Source organism: Clupea harengus, chromosome 1 (assembly GCF_900700415.2).
Source record: "Clupea harengus chromosome 1, Ch_v2.0.2, whole genome shotgun sequence".
NCBI classification, from domain to species: Eukaryota; Metazoa; Chordata; class Actinopteri; order Clupeiformes; family Clupeidae; genus Clupea; species Clupea harengus.
Genome location: NC_045152.1, coordinates 19,553,084 through 19,572,324, shown reverse-complemented (window position 1 = coordinate 19,572,324; position 19,241 = coordinate 19,553,084). Strand labels below are relative to the sequence as shown.

The 19,241-nt window shown below is 45.6% G+C and overlaps 1 protein-coding gene across 1 annotated transcript in view; it reads right to left on the bottom strand.

The window, feature by feature from the left end:
* fam20ca (FAM20C golgi associated secretory pathway kinase a) overlaps positions 1-18,154 on the bottom strand; it is a 39,357-nt gene extending 21,203 nt beyond the window's left edge. Inside the window, exons 1-3 of the mRNA XM_012825559.3 lie at positions 16,654-18,154; positions 14,908-15,089; positions 12,598-12,676 (exon numbers count right to left, since the gene is read on the bottom strand). Coding sequence (XP_012681013.2) covers positions 12,598-12,676; positions 14,908-15,089; positions 16,654-17,291 — 899 coding nt within the window. The 5' untranslated portion in view covers positions 17,292-18,154. The remainder of the gene's footprint in view (positions 1-12,597; positions 12,677-14,907; positions 15,090-16,653) is intronic.
* Positions 18,155-19,241: the final 1,087 nt, after the last annotated feature.

Here is a 19,241-nt window from a genome sequence, read left to right as displayed (position 1 = left end):
GAGAGAGAGAAGGAGAAAGAGAGAGAGAGAGAGAGAGAGAGAAAGAGAGACTTTTGGGGAAGAACTGCTGATCTCTCTCTTCTCCACCATCCCTTCATTGCCTTTGTGCTTTCATTGGACAGATGGGCACAATGCTCTGAGGAGAAACAGGAATCTGTCTTCAGACCGGGGCCTACAGAACAACGTCCAGAAAAGCATGATAGATAATGCATTGTTCCCAGCTGAAGGATGGACAGTGTGTGTAACCCGCATACCATCTGTTACAGAGGAGAAAGGTAAAAGAGAGTGCACATCTATCTTTTCATTGTGTTTTCTTTCCTTATTCAGAGGGGTATGGGGCAGGGGGAAGCGTATATGGAAAGGTACAAATTAATTTGTATAGATACGCTTTTGCAAGCCAACTTCGGACTACATCTTATTTCCAATGTGGAAAACAAGCCTAACACTGTTAATGGAGACTGAATGTAGAACAAATTCAGTTTGGATTGAATCTCCACCTCCTCCAGACTAAAGGGTTGCTAAATGTGCAGAATGCTGATTGTGGCATGAATGAGATCCGATGGTGGCACCTTCCTCTAAAAGTGATTCTAAGCACTTTTTCCTATGTCTTCTAGGGCTTACAGAAATCAATGGCCATTTATCAGCTCCTGGTTGTGATCTGGCCCAGTGTATTGAGCCCTTGTGCTTAGCATGCTCCACGTGTGCACCTGTTCATCAACGGGCAGTGTCAGCTTTAACAAGCCATTACCCCGCACGATCTGCCAAAAGGTTTAACTGAGGTCTTGTCAGACACAGTGGATGAAAAAAAAACTAACTTTGAGCAAAGCTAACTCTCCAGTCGTCTATTCATAGCATATATTGAGCAAAGCTAACTCTCCAGTTGTCTATTCATAGCATATATTGAGCAAAGCTAACTCTCCAGTCATCTATTCATAGCATATATTGAGCAAAGCTAACTCTCTAGTCGTCTATTCATAGCATATATTGAGCGAACATGAAAAAGCAAAAGCCTGAAATCACTTCCATTTCCCATGGTGTCTGCGGAGAGTGGCTGTCTGCATGGCACCATTATCACAAAACTGCTAAAAACAGACACTGGTATATTACATTCGTTACACCTGGGATCTGAGAAGGGACTCTGATGTGACTTCATTATCATACTTCCAAACACACTGGGAGAAATGTATAGTATATTTCTACCTCTGTTGTTTATCATGGTTTTGTGAATCCAGAATCAATTAAGGGGGCAGATTATTTGCCTCGATCACACAGAGGCAAAAGGGACATGCCTCTATTCTATGAGGTGCTAGGTTGACTGGGTCCGTGGCACTGGCCACTGGCATCTACCAGAAATCTCTTTCAAGTACCCTGAGAACTGACCATCAGTCGGATTGATTTAGACACCAACCTCTGACACTTTAAAAGAATGTTCTAGTACAATTCTTCCAGAGCCAACCAAGTGGAGGTGCAGCCCAGTCTAAGTACCTGCTGCATCAGCCCAAGAATCCGAGAAGGAGGCCTGGGGGAGAAAGTGTGCAGAGCCTCCTTCCATCTGTATCTGCTTATAAAAATTGGAGGATCCTCAGGAGAAAAAAACAAAAGTCCATCCAATTTTGCTTCGCTTACTGTTGAGTAAATCAGCCATCCCAGAATACACAGTGGTTTTGAGCACAGCATCCATTTTTTCCCTAATTAATGCAGTGTGAGTGTCATTAAAGTGCCATTTGCAATGGAGTTGCATGAGTGATACTGCCGTTGATTTAGAAGTGCTGTCTTTACTGTGGCATGTTATGAATTTGTGGTTTACAGGCCCGTTTTGAACCTGAGTGACAGGTACATTTCATCATACATTGTTTATACACTCAACCCACAGGGCTGAATCATGGTCAAAATAAAAAGTGTGTTTTTCTGTTCCTGGCTTCCTGGCTGGTATGACTTGTTTGGCCATAGGGATCCGCTCCAAAGAACAACAACTTACTTTTGTTTTTGCATGCAGTATGTCTAATTTTTACATTGGATAAGGTGGCAAAGCTATAAAATGGAAGGAATCTCTTTCCATGGTGACAGCTGGCTGGTACTTCACCAAACCCCAGTTTTGTGCAATCCCAAGCTCTGTGTTTGTGTCTCTCTCCCCAGTGCACTGATTTGAGCCTGCCACCCTTCCTGTAACCATCAGTGGTTTGTGGTTTTCCCTTTTTAAATAGAAGGACTGCACAAACATCAGTTAGTGGGTTGTGGGTTCCTGATTCCTTGGTGGAATGTGAGTGGAGGTGGTGGTGGTTGAGGAGGAGGCACAGCGGACGTGCCCTCTTGGGGGCTTCATAGTCCTTCACCCCCTTGCCTCTTCCGTAATAAAGGGCTGACTACATCAGAGAAAGGATAACACTGCAGTCATTAATTAAATGTGATATGCAGTTCATTAAGGTTGGATCAATCTTGGGTTATGATTACGTAAGATCACAATTTTTTTATACATATTATGAATTTGCAATATATTTGTATATCTGTTGATGTTTTGTAGTTTCTTTCAAAAGCTGAACATCAAAAGCACCACTTAAAACACACTAACTGACATTGAGGAAACATTAACTGTTAACCAAGTCAGTGGTGGTGATAGATTTGCCCTCAGCTTTCTGTAAGCCACTGCAGCATTGGGGAGATGCAGTCATGAATGAGTCAAAACAGTATGTGTTATAATAGCTCATACTGCTCAACATGAACGAGTCAAAACAGTATGTGTTATAATAGCTCATACTGCTCAACATGAATGAGTCAAAACAGTATGTGTTATAATAGCTCATACTGCTCAACATGAACGAGTCAAAACAATATATAATAGCTCATACTGCTCAACATGAATGAGTCAAAACAGTAGGTGTTATAATAGCTCATACTGCTCAACATGAACGAGTCAAAACAGTAGGTGTAATACTAGCTCATACGGCTCAACATGAATGAGTCAAAACAATATATAATAGCTCATACTGCTCAACATGAATGAGTAGGTAGGTGTTGTAATAGCTCATACTGCTCAACATTTAGTTTACAGATCACTTTACAGCACCACAGCAATACAGCACTGTACAATGGTTTGAGGGAATGTTCAAACAAATAATAAACACTAAAAGACTTAATAGTAGAGATAAGCAGTTTAAGCATTGAACATATTAAGATTCAGCAGCTGGTGATGTCACCATTGGCTTGTTTTTGGTGTGCCAGAGTTGAAGTTGTCACAGTTGTTCTGACAGCAACTTTAATCTATCTGTTTAGGTTTACCATGGCTGCCACTCATCTTTTCCCAATAAAAGCAATAAAATCATTGAAGTCTATGAATGCCAAAGCTGTTTCTCTACGTCAGGCAAGCTGTACTAAAGGGGGTTTCCATCATAGTCTTTCTCTGTCTCCCATTTACCACTGACTTCAAGGGACATGAACATGAAATCCTGCCCTAAGTCACCCATAAAAGGTTTGCTTGGTAGTGAAGCACAAAATGAATGATCCTGCTAAATGCCAGTGACCAGAAATGGCTAACTGTCAAAGTATACTCTCAAGAATAGGAGGGACTCTACTGTCTACAAACCCACAATATTGGGTTTTACTCGCATGAGGATCAGTAAATAAGAGTATTTTCTGGGTGAGGAGTTGTCCCTGGAAACAACAGATGAACTTTCAAGTATTCATATCAAGTTGAAATTCAAATATTTTCACTGAATGTACTGATGTATAGAGACACTCTGATGCAGTCATATTATGAGTTTATTTCTCTAGTTTCCCTAGTCTATCTCTTTTTAAGTAAAGATTGCCAAAAATAAAATAAATACTGAAATATGTGAGAGACGCAAAATATGTTGCATATTCCACAATGTGATGTATTGCCGGCTGCGTGGGACGTGAGCAAAAGGATGTGAACTCTGTATAACACCATAACTGTCTAAAGAACAGTTACTGAGTCACTGATGTATCTTTTGTTCATATCAGACATTTTGAGATGGAAAGGCTTTAGGAAGCTTGACCCCCTAATCCAACCAGGTCCAGAATGCGATGAGTAAGCTCTGCCCGGCCTTCATCTCCACCTCCAGGGCAGCCAAAAAGCGCTTTGGTCTCCCTTTCTGTTGGCAACCACCGCCTCAGTTTTTGCGCTACAACCCAAACCAAACAAAACACTGAAACCCTACGCCAAAAAGCCACCCTGGCCACCGATGAAGCCGTTTTCAGCAGCACCCCCGAGGGTGACGGCACGCTGCTGTGGCATGCAGGACAGGACCCCCGCTGAGGCGTCACCATGACTGCCTGTCCACAGGTTCCACATTCAGCAGCAGCAGGGACACAGGGGAGCACCCAGCCCATCCCCCCCCTTCCCCTGGGTTCTCCAGAAGCTCCCTGGAGCCAAGCTGGCCAGGATCGCCAGAGACACAATGGCCCAAACGCTGACGAGAAGGCCAGCACAGAGCCTCCTCTGTTCGCACCCCTGGTCGTGCCAAGGCGAGGGCAGTGAAAAGGCGGGCATCGGGATCAGGTTACACCTGCCCCCGACCCCCGTGATACCTGACCTGCTCCTGAAAGTCCCACCTATATCCTGCACCGACGGGGGGGTGGAGGGGGCTGGAGGGGTGCTGCGGTGGGACCTGGTCTCTAATTTAACGATCACACAAAGGAGCCATCTTTGCTTCCACTCCACTGAGGGATGCAATGACTCCACCATCTGTGGGTCTGTCACCCCTTCTTCCAAGACATTTTTGCTCCTTTTTTCCCATGGAGGAGACGGTTACCTTTGAATTCCTATCAAAGGGAACCCTCCTGTGCCTTGGCTTATCAGCTCAGGAGCTTTCGCATCATTCAAATATCCCTCGGCCTGCTTGATTTCCCTCTTCCTGTGTTCGAAGATATGAAATTCCACTTTTTCTTTTTGCTTTATGTCTTTTTACAGATGAAGGTTTAAGATAAAAAGAGATTGAAGTCAATATAGAGATGAATGAATGATTGAAGATTTAGTCGGCTAAATTACTTGAAATGTACTGCCTGTGATGACTGAATGAAAAGTGCATTTAATGTGTGTGCTTTAAACAGTCTTTCCTGTCTAAATGGATACAGCCAACCATGAAAATTAAAGCAATTAGGAACTCACAATTAGAAAAGGCTCGCCTAAGCCAGAAACCTTAAGTACAATCTATCTCAGACATGCAAGGTTGTTTATCAACCACTATGTCATTAATTGCACACACACACACACACACACACACACACACACACACACACACACACACACACACACACACACACACACACACACACACACACACACACACACACACACACACACACACACACACACAGTATGATAGTACCCACTGAGATCCCAGTTTCCCTTTCAGTGGCCAATGTCCTTTTGTGGTTAAGAGCACTGCAGGTCTCGAATGAAAAAAGAAAAGCGCCCTCTCACAAGGCAATGTTGACTGAAAGCCGCATGTGTCAGAATGCATTATGGCCAGACAGACACTGGGGCTAGTCTGGGTCTTTCCTCTTTAAAAGTACAAGAATAACAGGACCAAAGGCCCCCGAAAACCTCTAAAAGTCATCGGGGACGAACCCCAGAGCTCAAAGTTAGACAAATGCGTGAGACGTGAGATTGGTCGAGGCACGGTCGAGCGGCTGAGTGCTCAAGCTGACGCAGGGCTTTTGTACATTCCTCACAGGAGACACACAATGCATGGAAGAAGAACCAAAGAAGAAACACACACAGTCTTGTGTTTTACCTCATGGCAGGTACTGCTTTTTTCCATCAGTGAGGTGAAAAACTAAAATAGCACTATGAACTGCGGAGAGGATGGAAGCAGAAGACAAGAACCCTGTCAGACTCATCTCCTCCTCATGAATTTGAAAAGAAAGAGGCTCCTGCTGACGTGGAGAAAAACATAGACTACAGCAGTCTTCCATCAGAACTGAGATCAGTGTAGCTGACTGAGGAAACGTGCCCGTCTACATGTCTAATTAAGCCGTGCCGTTGTGTGCTACTACGTGAAGCTTTGTGTGTGTTTGTTTGTGTGTGTGTGTGTGTGTGTGTGTGTGTGTGTGGTGTGTGTGTGTGTGTGTGTGTGTGTGTGTGTGTGTGTGTGTGTGTGTGTGTGTGTGTGTGCATTCAAGATAAGAAAGGAGAACATTTTCTTTTTTGCAAGCACAATCACTTTCAATAGTGAACCACAGGCGTAGTACTGCTCAGCCGCGCTGAAAGCCTCGTGTCCCACCGCGAGTCTTAGGTTCTTCTCTGCATAAATAATCACCTGCATCTCATTGTGCTCTGGGTTAAAACGGAGTGTCATTGTGCAACCCCACTGATTGCAACCGACTAACACTCGCTTTGATCACACCACCATTCAGCTGACATGTACACACAGGTAGAGAGACGAACACTATGGAATAGGGTGGAGAATGATGGAGATAATAATAAGAATATAATAATCAAGTGCCTTGTATTATTAATTACCCTATATGAATCATGTACTTATGTAAGCAGGAACATGGCTTTTCTGTGTTTCTGCGTGTGTGTAACTTAGATTATTAGGTGCCACTTTGTCTGCATATGTACAAGAGCATGTTTAGACCAGAGGTGATAAGAAGGGTCGAACTGTGCTTCTTCCGACCTTGCAAAACTTCCATCCTTGCTTCGGACGTCAGAAATCCACCACGTGGTTTTCCCTGCTGAACGCTAAACTTCTGTCTATATAAACCTTGTGCGATGTGTTTAATATTGCTTCACTTTCAGCCTTGTGCTGTGAGCCCGATTGCAATTGTTGTTTGTCTAATAAATATACTTATATGCAGCTCCGGAGTCCTGAGGTAACTAGGGTGAATGTTCACCTATCAGAGAAAGAGAAAGATCTGTAGAGAGGAAGGGAAAGAAAAGGCTAGAGATGACAGGAGGGGAAAAAAGGAAAAGCGACACAGACGGGCGAAGAGAGAAGTGGAGAGTGGAGTGAGAGGAACAGGGAGAGAAAGAGAGTGAGAGAGAGAGAGAGTTAAAGGAGAGAAACGGAGAGACATAGTGGAAGGTGATGGAGAGTCATGCTGCGACGTGTAGCTTGCGCTCAAACACGAACCCAGTGCTGTTATCACCTTGTATTTTGACTACTCGATATGTTCCAGACGACACTGTGGACTCGAGACAACACAGGGACAGGGCAGGGTAGGGCGGGGGATGGTGTACAGAGCAGTTATATCAGATGAGTGATCCGTATCAGATCATCCGAAAGACCCAACAACAACAACTTCCCCATGCAAAGCCGACAAAAACAACAAAACAAGTAGCGGGGGGTAGCTGGAGTGGGAGCAGTGCAGACCGCGCCGACCGCGCCAAGGCTCGCGGCTGGAACAGAAGCGGTGGTGGTGATGGTGGAGTCAGTCAGAGGTAGGGCTGCACACATCACACACTTCACACTCGTATTTACTAAGGCTTGGGCGGGGAGGCCAGAATCAACTCTCGGTCACAGAGAGGCCACAACATAAGCAAACACGAGGAGAAACTGGACCGCAACCGACAGTTCAGTCCAGAACCATTTGTGCAATGAAAACCGAATGTCAACAGTCCGACTCCCCAAATGAGAGGCGATGCTGTGAGATGATAAATAAGCGGTCGGTGAGATGGTTTTGACGTGCTCTTCCTTAAATGCAGCTCTCATCCAGCTGTCATAACAACAACAAAAAAACGAATAAAAACCACTGTAGTCATCTTATAAAAATGCACCCAGCGTTTAGCCACGGAGTGTGGCTCAGGGCCAGGCCCTATAAGTGCCTAAGAGGCTGCTACCTAATGCAGAAGGACAAGTCAACAGGAGCAGCCTGCTTTCCTGCCATTGAGTGCGGCAGCATGCCATTACACAGAGCAGCTATTGAAATCTGACCCAACCCGTAAGACAGGGAATCTCATTGTCTTGGGTGGACACACACGTCGTCCTGTCCTTCAGATGAAGGGCTTGAGAAGGGGGGTGGAGGGCTTCTCCATCACACCTCCAGGAGGTCAAAACCTGAGGGGGGGATAAGTGGAACAGCTTGTGGGTTCATATCTGCTGTCTGTTAGTTAAAAAGAACACCAACTTCAACAAAAAAGGTACAACAGATGTGGAATGCCCTCGACCAGAACATTTGGTCACGGCTTGTCAAAATATGTTGTCACCATAGTTTTAATGGTAGTGCAAAAGACAACAGAAAATTAAAATGATTTAATGTCAGCCTCAAAGCGTAAGTCGAAGCGTAAGTCATCAGGATGATGTAAAATAGCTTTCCTGAGGGTTGGCTGACAGGTTGATGTCCCAATGCCTTAGACCAACTTCACACTTTTCCCCATGGTGCTTTTTTTGAGGGTCGTTTTTCACTTCTTTGAAGATTTGGACCATCAGGGTTCTAGCGTTCTCTCTTTTTCAGTTTTTTCTGAACAATCCAATTAATTTGGCACACATCACCCTGCACTGCACTCCAGGGAGGGCTGCAATGACTCCAGCACCTGTGGGACTGTCACTCCCTTCTCCTCTCTGTAACTTGGAGGACGGTTACCTTTAAATTCCAATCCAAGGGAACCCTGCAGTGCTTTGGCTCATTAGCTCGGGAGCTTCCGCATCATTCAAATCTCCCTCAGCCAGCTTGATTTTCTTTCCATCTTTTTTTCTCTGGGTTTGAATCCCACATTCTCTCAGAGGCCAATTTGTTTTTGTGGTCCAGCGCGGTGGAGCCCGGGCCTGGATGGCAGGCAGGGGTCAGTCAGTCCTGAGGCCCTGAGAGATGCCCCTCTGGCACTGAGCCCCGGCTGCCTGCCTGCACCCAGCAGATAGACCTCCACACACCATCACAGCTGGACATCACCACAAAGCACACACACACACACACACACACACACACACACACACACACACACACACACACACACACACACACACACACACACACACACACACTCACACTCACACTCACACTCACACTCACACTCACACACACACAAACAGATATCCTCTTCAAATTCCCTTTATCAGTCTCTCACTTTCTTTCAGTCTTTGAACTCTTTCTAACCTGTTAGTTCTGACTTTCCACATTCTTCAGGCACGTCGTTACACTCTCTATCGTTTCTTTCTCTTTGTGATATGCTCTTTTTACAACCTTTCCACGCCCTCCGTATCCATATCTCTGCCTCAGTCACTCTCTTCATCTTCATCTTCATCTCTCTCTCTCTCTCTCTCTCTCTCTCTCTCTCTTCTGGTACTGAGGGGAGCTCACGGCTCGCCGCCCCCTGCTGCAGCATAATTAAACCCTGGGCCGAGCAGCCCTTCTGGCCCAGAGCAGACGCGCCTCCCAAACCTCCCCTGCCTGCCTCCCCAGCTTCACGCAGCCCAGCTCTCCTGCTCCTGCTCCTGCTCCTGCTCCTGCTCCTGCTCCTGCTCCTGCTCCTGCTCCTGCTCCTGCTCCTGCTCCTGCTCCTGCTCCGCCCCACACATCTCACTGCTGTTCTTCTTCTCACGGGGAAGGAGGGAGAGAGCTCCCAAAACCCCACGATGAGGGAGATTGGCGTTGGTGATAGAGAGAGACAGAGGAAGAGAGATAGAGAGGGAGAGAAGGACAGAGAGGAAGACAGAGAGATAGAGTGAAAGAGGGAGAGAGTGAGTCACTGAGAGAAAGAGACAGTGAGAGCAGACGTAAGTGAAGGAGAGACAAGTGAAGGAGAGCTCTGGAGCTGCATCTTGCCCAGGTTCCTCGCCCAGGTTCCTCGCCCGCCTCTCCAGACCTTCTCCTGCACACGCGGCAGGGGTGCTGAGAGCGGGCACGCGGCAGGCCTCTCGAGCAGCTGTGCTGCCTGCACCCGCGCCAACTTCGCATGCCAGCTCCTGCCTACCAGCCTGCATCTGCATTCTGGCCAGAGCAAGAGCACATCAAAGACACTCTCAGGCCCAGTGGCACACCTTGGCAGGTGAGGGGGGGAAAAACAAGCAAACAAACAAACAAAAAACCCTCCATGTTCATTTATTTGTATTTGTTTTCATGTTTGCGAAAAGCTGGGAGAGAAGAGTGGGTCTCAAGTGTCAGCTGTCTGTGTGCTCCACATGATATCTTCAGATTTCATAGCCAGCTGGATATCTGTTCTGCCCTGATTTTGGTACCTCGAAAGATAACCACACCGGCTTCGTGGAGACTTTGGTGTCAGCATGTCCGCTTATGACCAACATGTTTTGATTACTTATCTGTTCTGTGTGACACACCTGTCCTTTATTTGCATTAGAAACCTAGCTGATCGGAGCTCCCATGCCTGTGTGGTGTCTCGATGAAAGGCCTTTTGTTCCTGCAGGAGGGAGAGAGGAGAGAACTTAACCCGCATCCCCTCCCCCATCCTCTCTTCACCTGCTTCCCCTTTGTGCAGCAAAGTTTATTTTTCTGTGTTGCTAAATCTGCTCCCCAGTAGCACACACTCCACTGGCTTGTGGTGTGGTATGTCATCTGGTTCCACCACAGAAATTGAGGGATGCTTTTATATGTAAGAGCATTTACAAGCTTTGCCAAGAACTCCAGACTGGCGTAGACCGGAGGCACATCTCAGATGGGCAATTTGAATAGAAACGTCTCATTAAGGTGGCAAACTGTCTCGCTAAACCATAGCTTATCTCCAAGACAGCTGTCTGCTGGAGTTCCTGGTCGCTGGCGATGCTTCGACAGCAGCAGCAGATGGGGGCTTCATTTTTAAAGGGAAAGTGACCACGCAGTGTGATCGAGATGAGGCGACAGCTGTGCTCAATAACGCATGCACATATGCACGTCTGCAAACACACACACACACACACACACACACACACACACACACACACACACACACATCTGATTAAACCACTTTTTGAAAATGTTACCCAGTGATAAGCTGCAGTACACGCTGACCTGGCATTCAGTCCTCCAAAATGTCCGCCTAGCGACACATTCAAGCATCTGTTTTTTCTGTACATCATTTTTTATCTCTGAAGCAACACACAACTGCCCTGCCCTGCCCCGCCCTGGCCTGGCCTGGCCATTGTTGATGAATAGCCAGCTCCTGAGGCCTCCTCACAGGCAGTCCTGTTACACAGCAGCCGAGTAGGTGGCCAAGGCAAAGGAACAGTTGCAGACCAATGTCAGGACAAACACGAGCTGGAGCTGGAGCTGGAGCTGGAGCTGGAGCAGGAGCTGGAGCAGAGATAACCGTGGCAGTGCAATGCCATGTCTCTGTTCACTGCTGTCAACCCCCCTGGCTGTCAACTGGGTGTATTAGGCTACCCACCGTGCCCAGGCTTCTGAGCAAAGAAGAGTGCCGACCAACAACAGAGATACACAACAGGGACTATTACAACACAGCACAGACAATGCTGTATAACATGGCAGCACTGCGTAACCCAGCCGTAAGGGACACAATAATAGTTCTTTGCTACAGCAGTACTACAAAACATTACACTCCCCACTCACCAGGGAAAACAAAAAGAAGGTTCAACTTCCAGTGTGGCATGGCCCAATATTTAGATGAAAGGGACTCTGATTGTGAGGTACAGTGTACGGGTCCACCAGGAAGCTGCAGGGCATTCTGGGGCCCGGAGCCTACTCAAGGCCCAGGAGTGCCTACGCCTCATTTCCACTCTCATTTTTCATTTTCTTCTCTTCCTTTCTTTTTGAAGATGGTGGGGAGGGAGGAAGAGGAGGAAGAGTGCCTTTGAGCATGGATATGCACTGTACAGCAGTAGGCACAGGAGGAGATGACACTCCAACAGAGGAAAGAGAGTTAAGTGTGTGTGTGTGTGTGTGTGTGTGTGTGTGTGTGTGTGTGTGTGTGTGTGTGTGTGTGTGTGTGTGTGTGTGTGTGTGTGTTTATATGTGCACGTATATATAAATGTATTCAGTTGCCGATTTCATGAGCTGGACTCGGCTGAAAGAGCTGCTGGCAAATATCCTCCAGGCACTTGTGACAGCTTTCTTTTCTCCTTGCTTTTTAATTAACACATACGCCAGTGTGTGTTAATTAAAAACAGGATGGTTATTACCCACCGAGAAAGTAAGGGGGGGGAAATCCCACAGCCCACTGCGGAGGAAAAGATCTAACTAACCTAACCCCATCAGCCGCTCCTCATCATGCCTGCTGTCTCTTTACGCATTCAAAACAAATCAGAAGCATTGCTATGCAGCAGCCTCCCTGCACTGTCTCTAAGAATGGGTGGGTGTGGGGTGGGGTGGGCCGGCTGGGCTACACAGAGCAGGTACCACGTCACAGAGATTCACAATCCACAGGACGCCGACTTCAAGCCGGCCGCAAAAACATCACAAAGAGGAATTCAGGACAGACAACTGCAAATGCTGGGCAAATAAGTGAATTCCTGTGCAGTTGTAAATGTGTGTGTGTGTGTGTGTGTGTGTGTGTGTGTGTGTGTGTGTGTGTGTGTGTGTGTGTGTGTGTGTGTGTGTGTGTGTGTGTGTGTGAACAAATATGTGAGTGGGTTTGTGTTTCCTTAAGTGTGTGTATGGGTGTGTGTGTGTGCGTGTTCGTGTATGAGCGTATGTCCCGTATATGTCCATTAGTATAAATACATTTCTGAGCATTGCTCCAGTGCTTACTTCATGGGTTTGAAGAGGGCTTGTCCGTAGTTGTGGAAGGTCATGATGAGCTTCAGCTGGGTGCCTCCGGACTTCATGGCTGTGATGAGAGACACAAGGAAGGGTGGACATGTCAGTGTATGAGAGACACACCACTGCTCTCTCACCATGCAGTGTTGGGTCTAAAGTGTGCTACAAACTGTTCAAGAACAATGCATCGTCTCTCATAGAGACAGTGTTATGTACTTCACATCCTGCTCCAAGGTTACTGTGTTCATGCAGCACAAGAGTGACTGTGTGTGTGTGTGTGTGTGTGTGTGTGTGTGTGTGTGTGTGTGTGTGTGTGTGTGTGTGTGTGTGTGTGTGTGTGTGAGTGTGTTTATGTGCTCATATAGAAATGATTTATCTGTTCCCCCCACCCACATCTGAAATATTCAGCTTTGAAGCTTGACAAGACTGTTCAGGTCTGCGCATTAAAAGGCGTCTCAGTCTACCTGAGAAATCAGATCTGCAGTCTGCACAGCACCAGGTCTTAAGCGCCACATAATCTCATTACAAAGTGATAATTAAGCCTGTGGAAGAAGTGCAAAAATGACAACAGCAAAAGTCAAAAAGCAGAAATAGATGTGGCACTGGAGGCTACGTCTTTGTCACACTGCAATTAATTCACACCTGAGAGCCGTGTCTGTTTAAACACATGATGCCAGTCCTGCTGGTGCCTGTTGATGGGGGATCATGTTCCTTGTAATATCATGCCTATAACTATATATCTATAACTATATATCTGCTTAAGTCTAAAAAACAGCTTGCTTCTTGAAAACACATTAGTAATATGCAAACTTATAATATGTTAACTTGCTTAGATACTTAATACTTATAATTATTGATATCTGGTTCATGCTCAAATGATATAAATCAAACTAATTATAATCTTAGTCTTTCTGAATAATTAACCTTATCAATCTTTTTAAAGATCCTCCTTTGAAAGTGGCTGGTCTTAATGGCATTTGTGGAAGTGATTCCTGGACTGCGTCCGAGATATAAACCACAGCTATCACAACCTCAGTGTTTCGCCCATTCGCAGGTAGGTAGTGCCAGCCTGCTATCAAAGCATTCCTTGTAAGAAGGATTAAAATGTCTTTTCACTTCCTGCTAAGCTTGGAGCGATCTCGGAGACCATTTCTTTCTCCAGATGCTCAGATGCTTTGAGGCCGAGTTGGAGGCCCTCCAGAAGTGGATTGGAAAAGGGTTTTAAAGTCGTTAAGGTCACTGCTCACATAACACTCCCTTAAAAGGGCTGTTTGACCAAGACGTGGGGAAAGACCCAAAACTGTTGTGAAGTAAATGTAGGACAACACTTATCTCTTTTGTGGAGTAAATCTGGCACTCCCGCGCAATCCCTGCCGATTTGATCTCGCCAACAAAGCGGTGTTAGAAACATGAAACTACGTTTCGGCTGCCCGCTCTGCTTTTTTGGCACGGATTGGCCTTTCAGAGGATTTTCCCATCCAGCGTCTTGCAGGGACGGGCCAAAACCAAGAGAGCATGGGCTCTGCTGAGCAGTAATATCCATATCTGTTTCCACTTGACAGACACATCACCTGGTTCATACTCGCTAGAATCCAGACAGTCCTGTTCTACCTGAAAACAGCTCACAACTGCAACTTCAAACTAAATCTTCTCGTACAGAAGAGTCTTGAAAGTGGGGCAATTACTGAGAAATGATAGGTGAATGCACAGATTAACAGCAGCGCGTATGATGTTCAATTTCTCAGCTGTGGCTAAAGTTGCATGACTAGAAGCTTAATTGAATTCCTTTTATTGGATGAGGCCTTTTCCCACCCCCGAACATACATACACAGACACACAGACACAGACACACACACATACACAATAAACACAACCTCCCAACAACCAATTTGAACTCAAACACACCCACGCAACCTCCTCCCAATACACACGCACACACACACACACACGCTCACACACACACACACACACACACACACACACACACACACACACACACACACACACACACACACACACAACAAACAACACAGAGTGTCATTGTCAATTATCATTTTCTGCCTGTCTAGACACTGCATGGCCGTCCGCCACTGGGCCTGCTTCTGCCTTGCCCCCTGCGTGACCCGCTCCTGCTCTGGAACGTGCTATAAACCACTTAGCATGATTGCCTTTGTGACAACGCAAGATTACATTTCAGCGCTAAACCACGCCATTATATAACACTGGCATATCTGCGTATGTATGGGTGGCAGAGAGACTGACTGGCTGGCTGCCCACGGACATGGGCACACTGACGCTTACCCACGCTGGTGATGCTCTGGGAGACCAGGTCCTTGAGGAGTGCGTCGATGGTGGGGTTGTGGCGGGAGTAGAGCTCGTAGCGGTTGATGCCCACGTGGAAGCGCAGCCAGTTGGGGTAGGACTCGGTCGTGGCTCCCCCCGTTGGGCTGTACTCCTCCTCCTCTGCGTTGCCCTCGTTGTGCCTGGAGGGTTGGGGTGGAGGGAGGGAGGGAGGGAGCAGAGGCACGGGGGAGGAGAGAAGAGAGAGGAGAAGAGGAAAGAGAGAGGGAGAGGGAAGGTGAACAGGTTGTAAGGGAGGAGGTGCAAGTCAGGGGAGGGAGGGTAGAAATGATGGAGAATGGAGGGGGGGGGGGGGTAGAGTGGAGAAAGTGGGAATAGAAGGAACAGAAAGAAGGTAAATATCTCTCTGCACATGCAGTCTGCTGATGGCTCCAGTGGCCGTACATTGCAAACTAGAGATCTGAGCAGGTCTAATCATGCCACTGGATGAAGAAGTTACTTTGAGAGCTGACTGAAGATTGGTTTTCGATGAATACCAATCTACAGACTGACAAGGTTAGCGTATAACTCCTGACTGGTTTTAAAAGGCATAGTCGATCGCTTCGGTCTCTGTGTGTCATTTGTATTAAGTGCTTAATCCCTATGACTGATGAACCTTCTATTGGATGTTTGAATGTGGCTACAGTACGTGCACACTGATATTGCCATGCTAATCAAATCCCAGAAATAAATAGTGAAGACTGTCTACATAGCAATTCAAACCAAACCATTTTATTTTAGCTATAATTAAGAGGAGCTGTAAGCAAATGACATTAAACAATAATAAAATCACTAGCTCTAATTACAACACTAGAAATTCCTCTTGGTGTAACTGTTAAAGGGAGTGCACACACTATTTACAGCTATCACAGCACATGTTAAATGAACAATGATGACCATTAAAAACACCTTGCTGCCATGCAATCTTGCCTGAATCATCAACCACCTGCTATAGCTGCAATGACCTAATCCCATTTCCTCATTACTCTAACAAAGATGTATTGAAGAAAAAACACTTTCTATAGATGATGGGTGATTAATTGTAGGGTGGATTAATAATTACTCTAACACACTGGCCCAGTATGCCACCGAGGGATTAATCCTACTCCTAACCTACATAGCCAGGATTGAGATTCATCAAGAAGACAATGTTTGTTCTACAGATACACCGGCTCTTACGTTTTCACTGGGGTTTAGTGTGCGGCTAATGAGCACTGTAAACCTGCTTGGCCACTGATCAAATACAACTCTTACATAAATCATTACTTAAATGTTAAGGCACGTTGACCCCACAAAAAACAAGCCCAGGATATTTTATTTATTTCTACAAAGAAAACATCGGCTAAAGCTTTCAGTAAATCGACCTTGTTCCTGTCCTGTTTGCTATAGTGCTTCTGAGAGAATACTGTCACCATTCATATATTAAGGTGTTCACTCTAACACTTCATAACAGTTAAAAAAGATGAATATTACGAGGATTTATATTAACCAAAAGTGCCAATTGAACACTAAGGATATAAGGAGATTGCATTTATAATTGGACCTTGAGTCATTGAAAGAAAGAAAGATGCTTTGAGAGATCATGAAACCAAAGACCAGTGCCTCAGTCCGTCAGTGTTCCAAAGACAGTTTGAACAGACGAGTGGTGCTACACCAATAAGTAAAAAATAAAGCACCAAAGCCAATTTACTTGTTTACGGGGCTTACCATTCTGGATTCCCAGCAGTTTTGGGGTAGAGACGGATGTCAGTATTCACGCTGAACAAAGTGTCATCGTCTTTGAGCGAGGGCGGGTCAATCTTGTACAAAGGGTGGTCATACAAAGCTGCTAGACGTGAGAAACCTGGGGCATATCGTTTCTTTCCCGCACCGGTATCCTTGATGTTCCCAGGGACCAGCGGTATGCGCTTCTCAGAATCAGCTTTATCTACTGTCCCCGTGACCTTTTCCAGGGAGTGAGAGGTGAGGTTGGAACTTGGCTCGTTGCTGAAATCTTGCAAAATCCTCAAAGTGTGTTTGTTAGGCCAACCCGACTCCGGTCCCGACCTCGCTTGTTGCTTTGCCCAATTCCGTGGTTCTTCGCTCGGATTATGGGAGCACGAGCAGCCTCCTGTGCCAGAGTTCGTTCCTGCCGCACGTTTCTCCAGTTTCGGTAGCAAGTCTATCATAATGTGCATGGTACACGCTACCAGGAAAACCATGAGGATAAGAACACGGAATTTACGAAACAATATCATCTTTACATTTACAATTAAATAGACTGTCCCGATTATATTGTGGGTTTTTACAAGATAACACCACCAACGCAAATAAGTCAATTTTGTACGACATGCAATATACAGCATTCGGTGTCCATTAGAATAATATTACGAAAACACTGCGTTTTATGTCAGCAATTCAATGTTCAAGAAGTCTTAGAATTCTTTATTTGCTAAGCTTCTTCGGGGTCTCGTTTGAGCCTAGATATCATGAGCCTCACGGTACAATTTGAACTTGTCGGCATTGACAGTGTGCCTCAGGTAAATATGACAGCCTCCCAAAACGTAGGATGAAATAAAACAAATATTCGCTATCAAATGTAGCACTCTTGCCCATGTGCCGCTATTCCATCATCCTCGACCGGTCTTCACTGCGACGCCAAATATGACAACCAAATGAAGAAACTAGTAGGTATTAATCCAGATTTTCATCCTGCGTTCTTTGAAGATAGAACACATGCCTCCACACCCGTCAGTGTCACTATAAATACTTGTTATTTGAAAATAGATGCACAAAAACATCCAGCTGATGGATGACCCATCAAATCTTTGAGGTGGAGTATCGTGCTGAAGACAAGAGGTCGTTCTTGAAATAAAATAACTTCAGAACTAAAGAAAATATTAAAGGACACCAAACGATAAGCGTAAAACAGGCTTTTTAGTCAACGCCTGCCGCTGTCTCATTTTCAAACAAAAAGCTGGAGAACGCGCAGTTTGACAGGTGTAAGCTGTATCTGCTTGCACTTGTCTCGGTGATTGCCTCCTGCTCATTCCGCGCAGCCGGACTCAAGCGCTTACTGGGTGGGTGTGTTAAATATTATGATCAAGCCTCTCTGAATCCTGCCTCAACCAGCGTCAGTGCCACGAGATTGGCTGAGTCTACATACAGGCAGCGATTGTGACAGGGAAAGCGAGCTACGAAACCTCCCTTGGATTGCAACACCAGCAGCCTGCAATTCCCTCAAGAGCGAATGGGGGCGGTGGCGCATTGGAGTCGCATGGAAAGTCTTCATACAGCCCGACTTGGTTTTTAGATGCATATTATGCCAAACCTTGGCATGGCTCTGCTTTTGGATAGTATGCTGTCTCAGACACCACACTAGTCATTTTGCCTCAGTTACCACAGGTTGATACATGGGTTTTAAGATTCGAACACAGTACTACATGGATGAGACTAAATGGCATGATGTGCTTGAATAATTGTTTGGTGCATGTGTGTGTGTGTGTGAGAGAGAGAGTGCGTGTGTGTTTGTCTGTGTATAAGTGTGTATATATGATTGAGAAAGAGTGCAACCAACACCGATATGTGTCTGACATGGTAACATTATGAATCCGGAGGGGCATGAATTACATGGTGACTTGAGACACCCTGCCACTACATCAGTGACAAGCATCAGTGGACTTTAGGATTACAAGGACTTGCTTTCCACACAGCACAGTCAATATGCCAATTACAGTCTTTAGGGATTTGGATTGCATACATTTGTCTTGTCAAGTGTCGGCTTTTACAATACAGCTCACCCAAGTTCTTGGAAAGGAATACTGAATGCAATAAATTCAAATCACACATTTATATGTAAACAAATAAATCTTGTACCATTTAATCTGAGAGCTAAAACTAATAATTGAAAGGGTGAGCATTAATCAGCCTTTTTCATCCTAAATCTCTAAAAAAAATGGCAAGGGAAATCACAATGCATGCTGTTTTTTAATCAATCAGATAATCAGAAAGAGGAGAGGACATTTGAGAAAGCCAGGTGGATACTAAATAATGTACATTAATATTACAGGTGACGGGGTAAGACACATACTCTGAGACTACCCCACCCCCATCCATGATGCTTAACACCCTGGTGCTCTTAACTTGCATGGCCAGTAGTCATAATGTCAAGATTGTTGATGAACTTGAGCTCGACTGAAGTGGGAGAAAGGTGACGGGTTGGAAGATAAGGAGGATGGCCTTCAGTCACAATGAGTCAAGAGAGGGGGTGGAAAATGTATGATTTCATTTCTAGATAGAGATGCAGTTTAATTGCA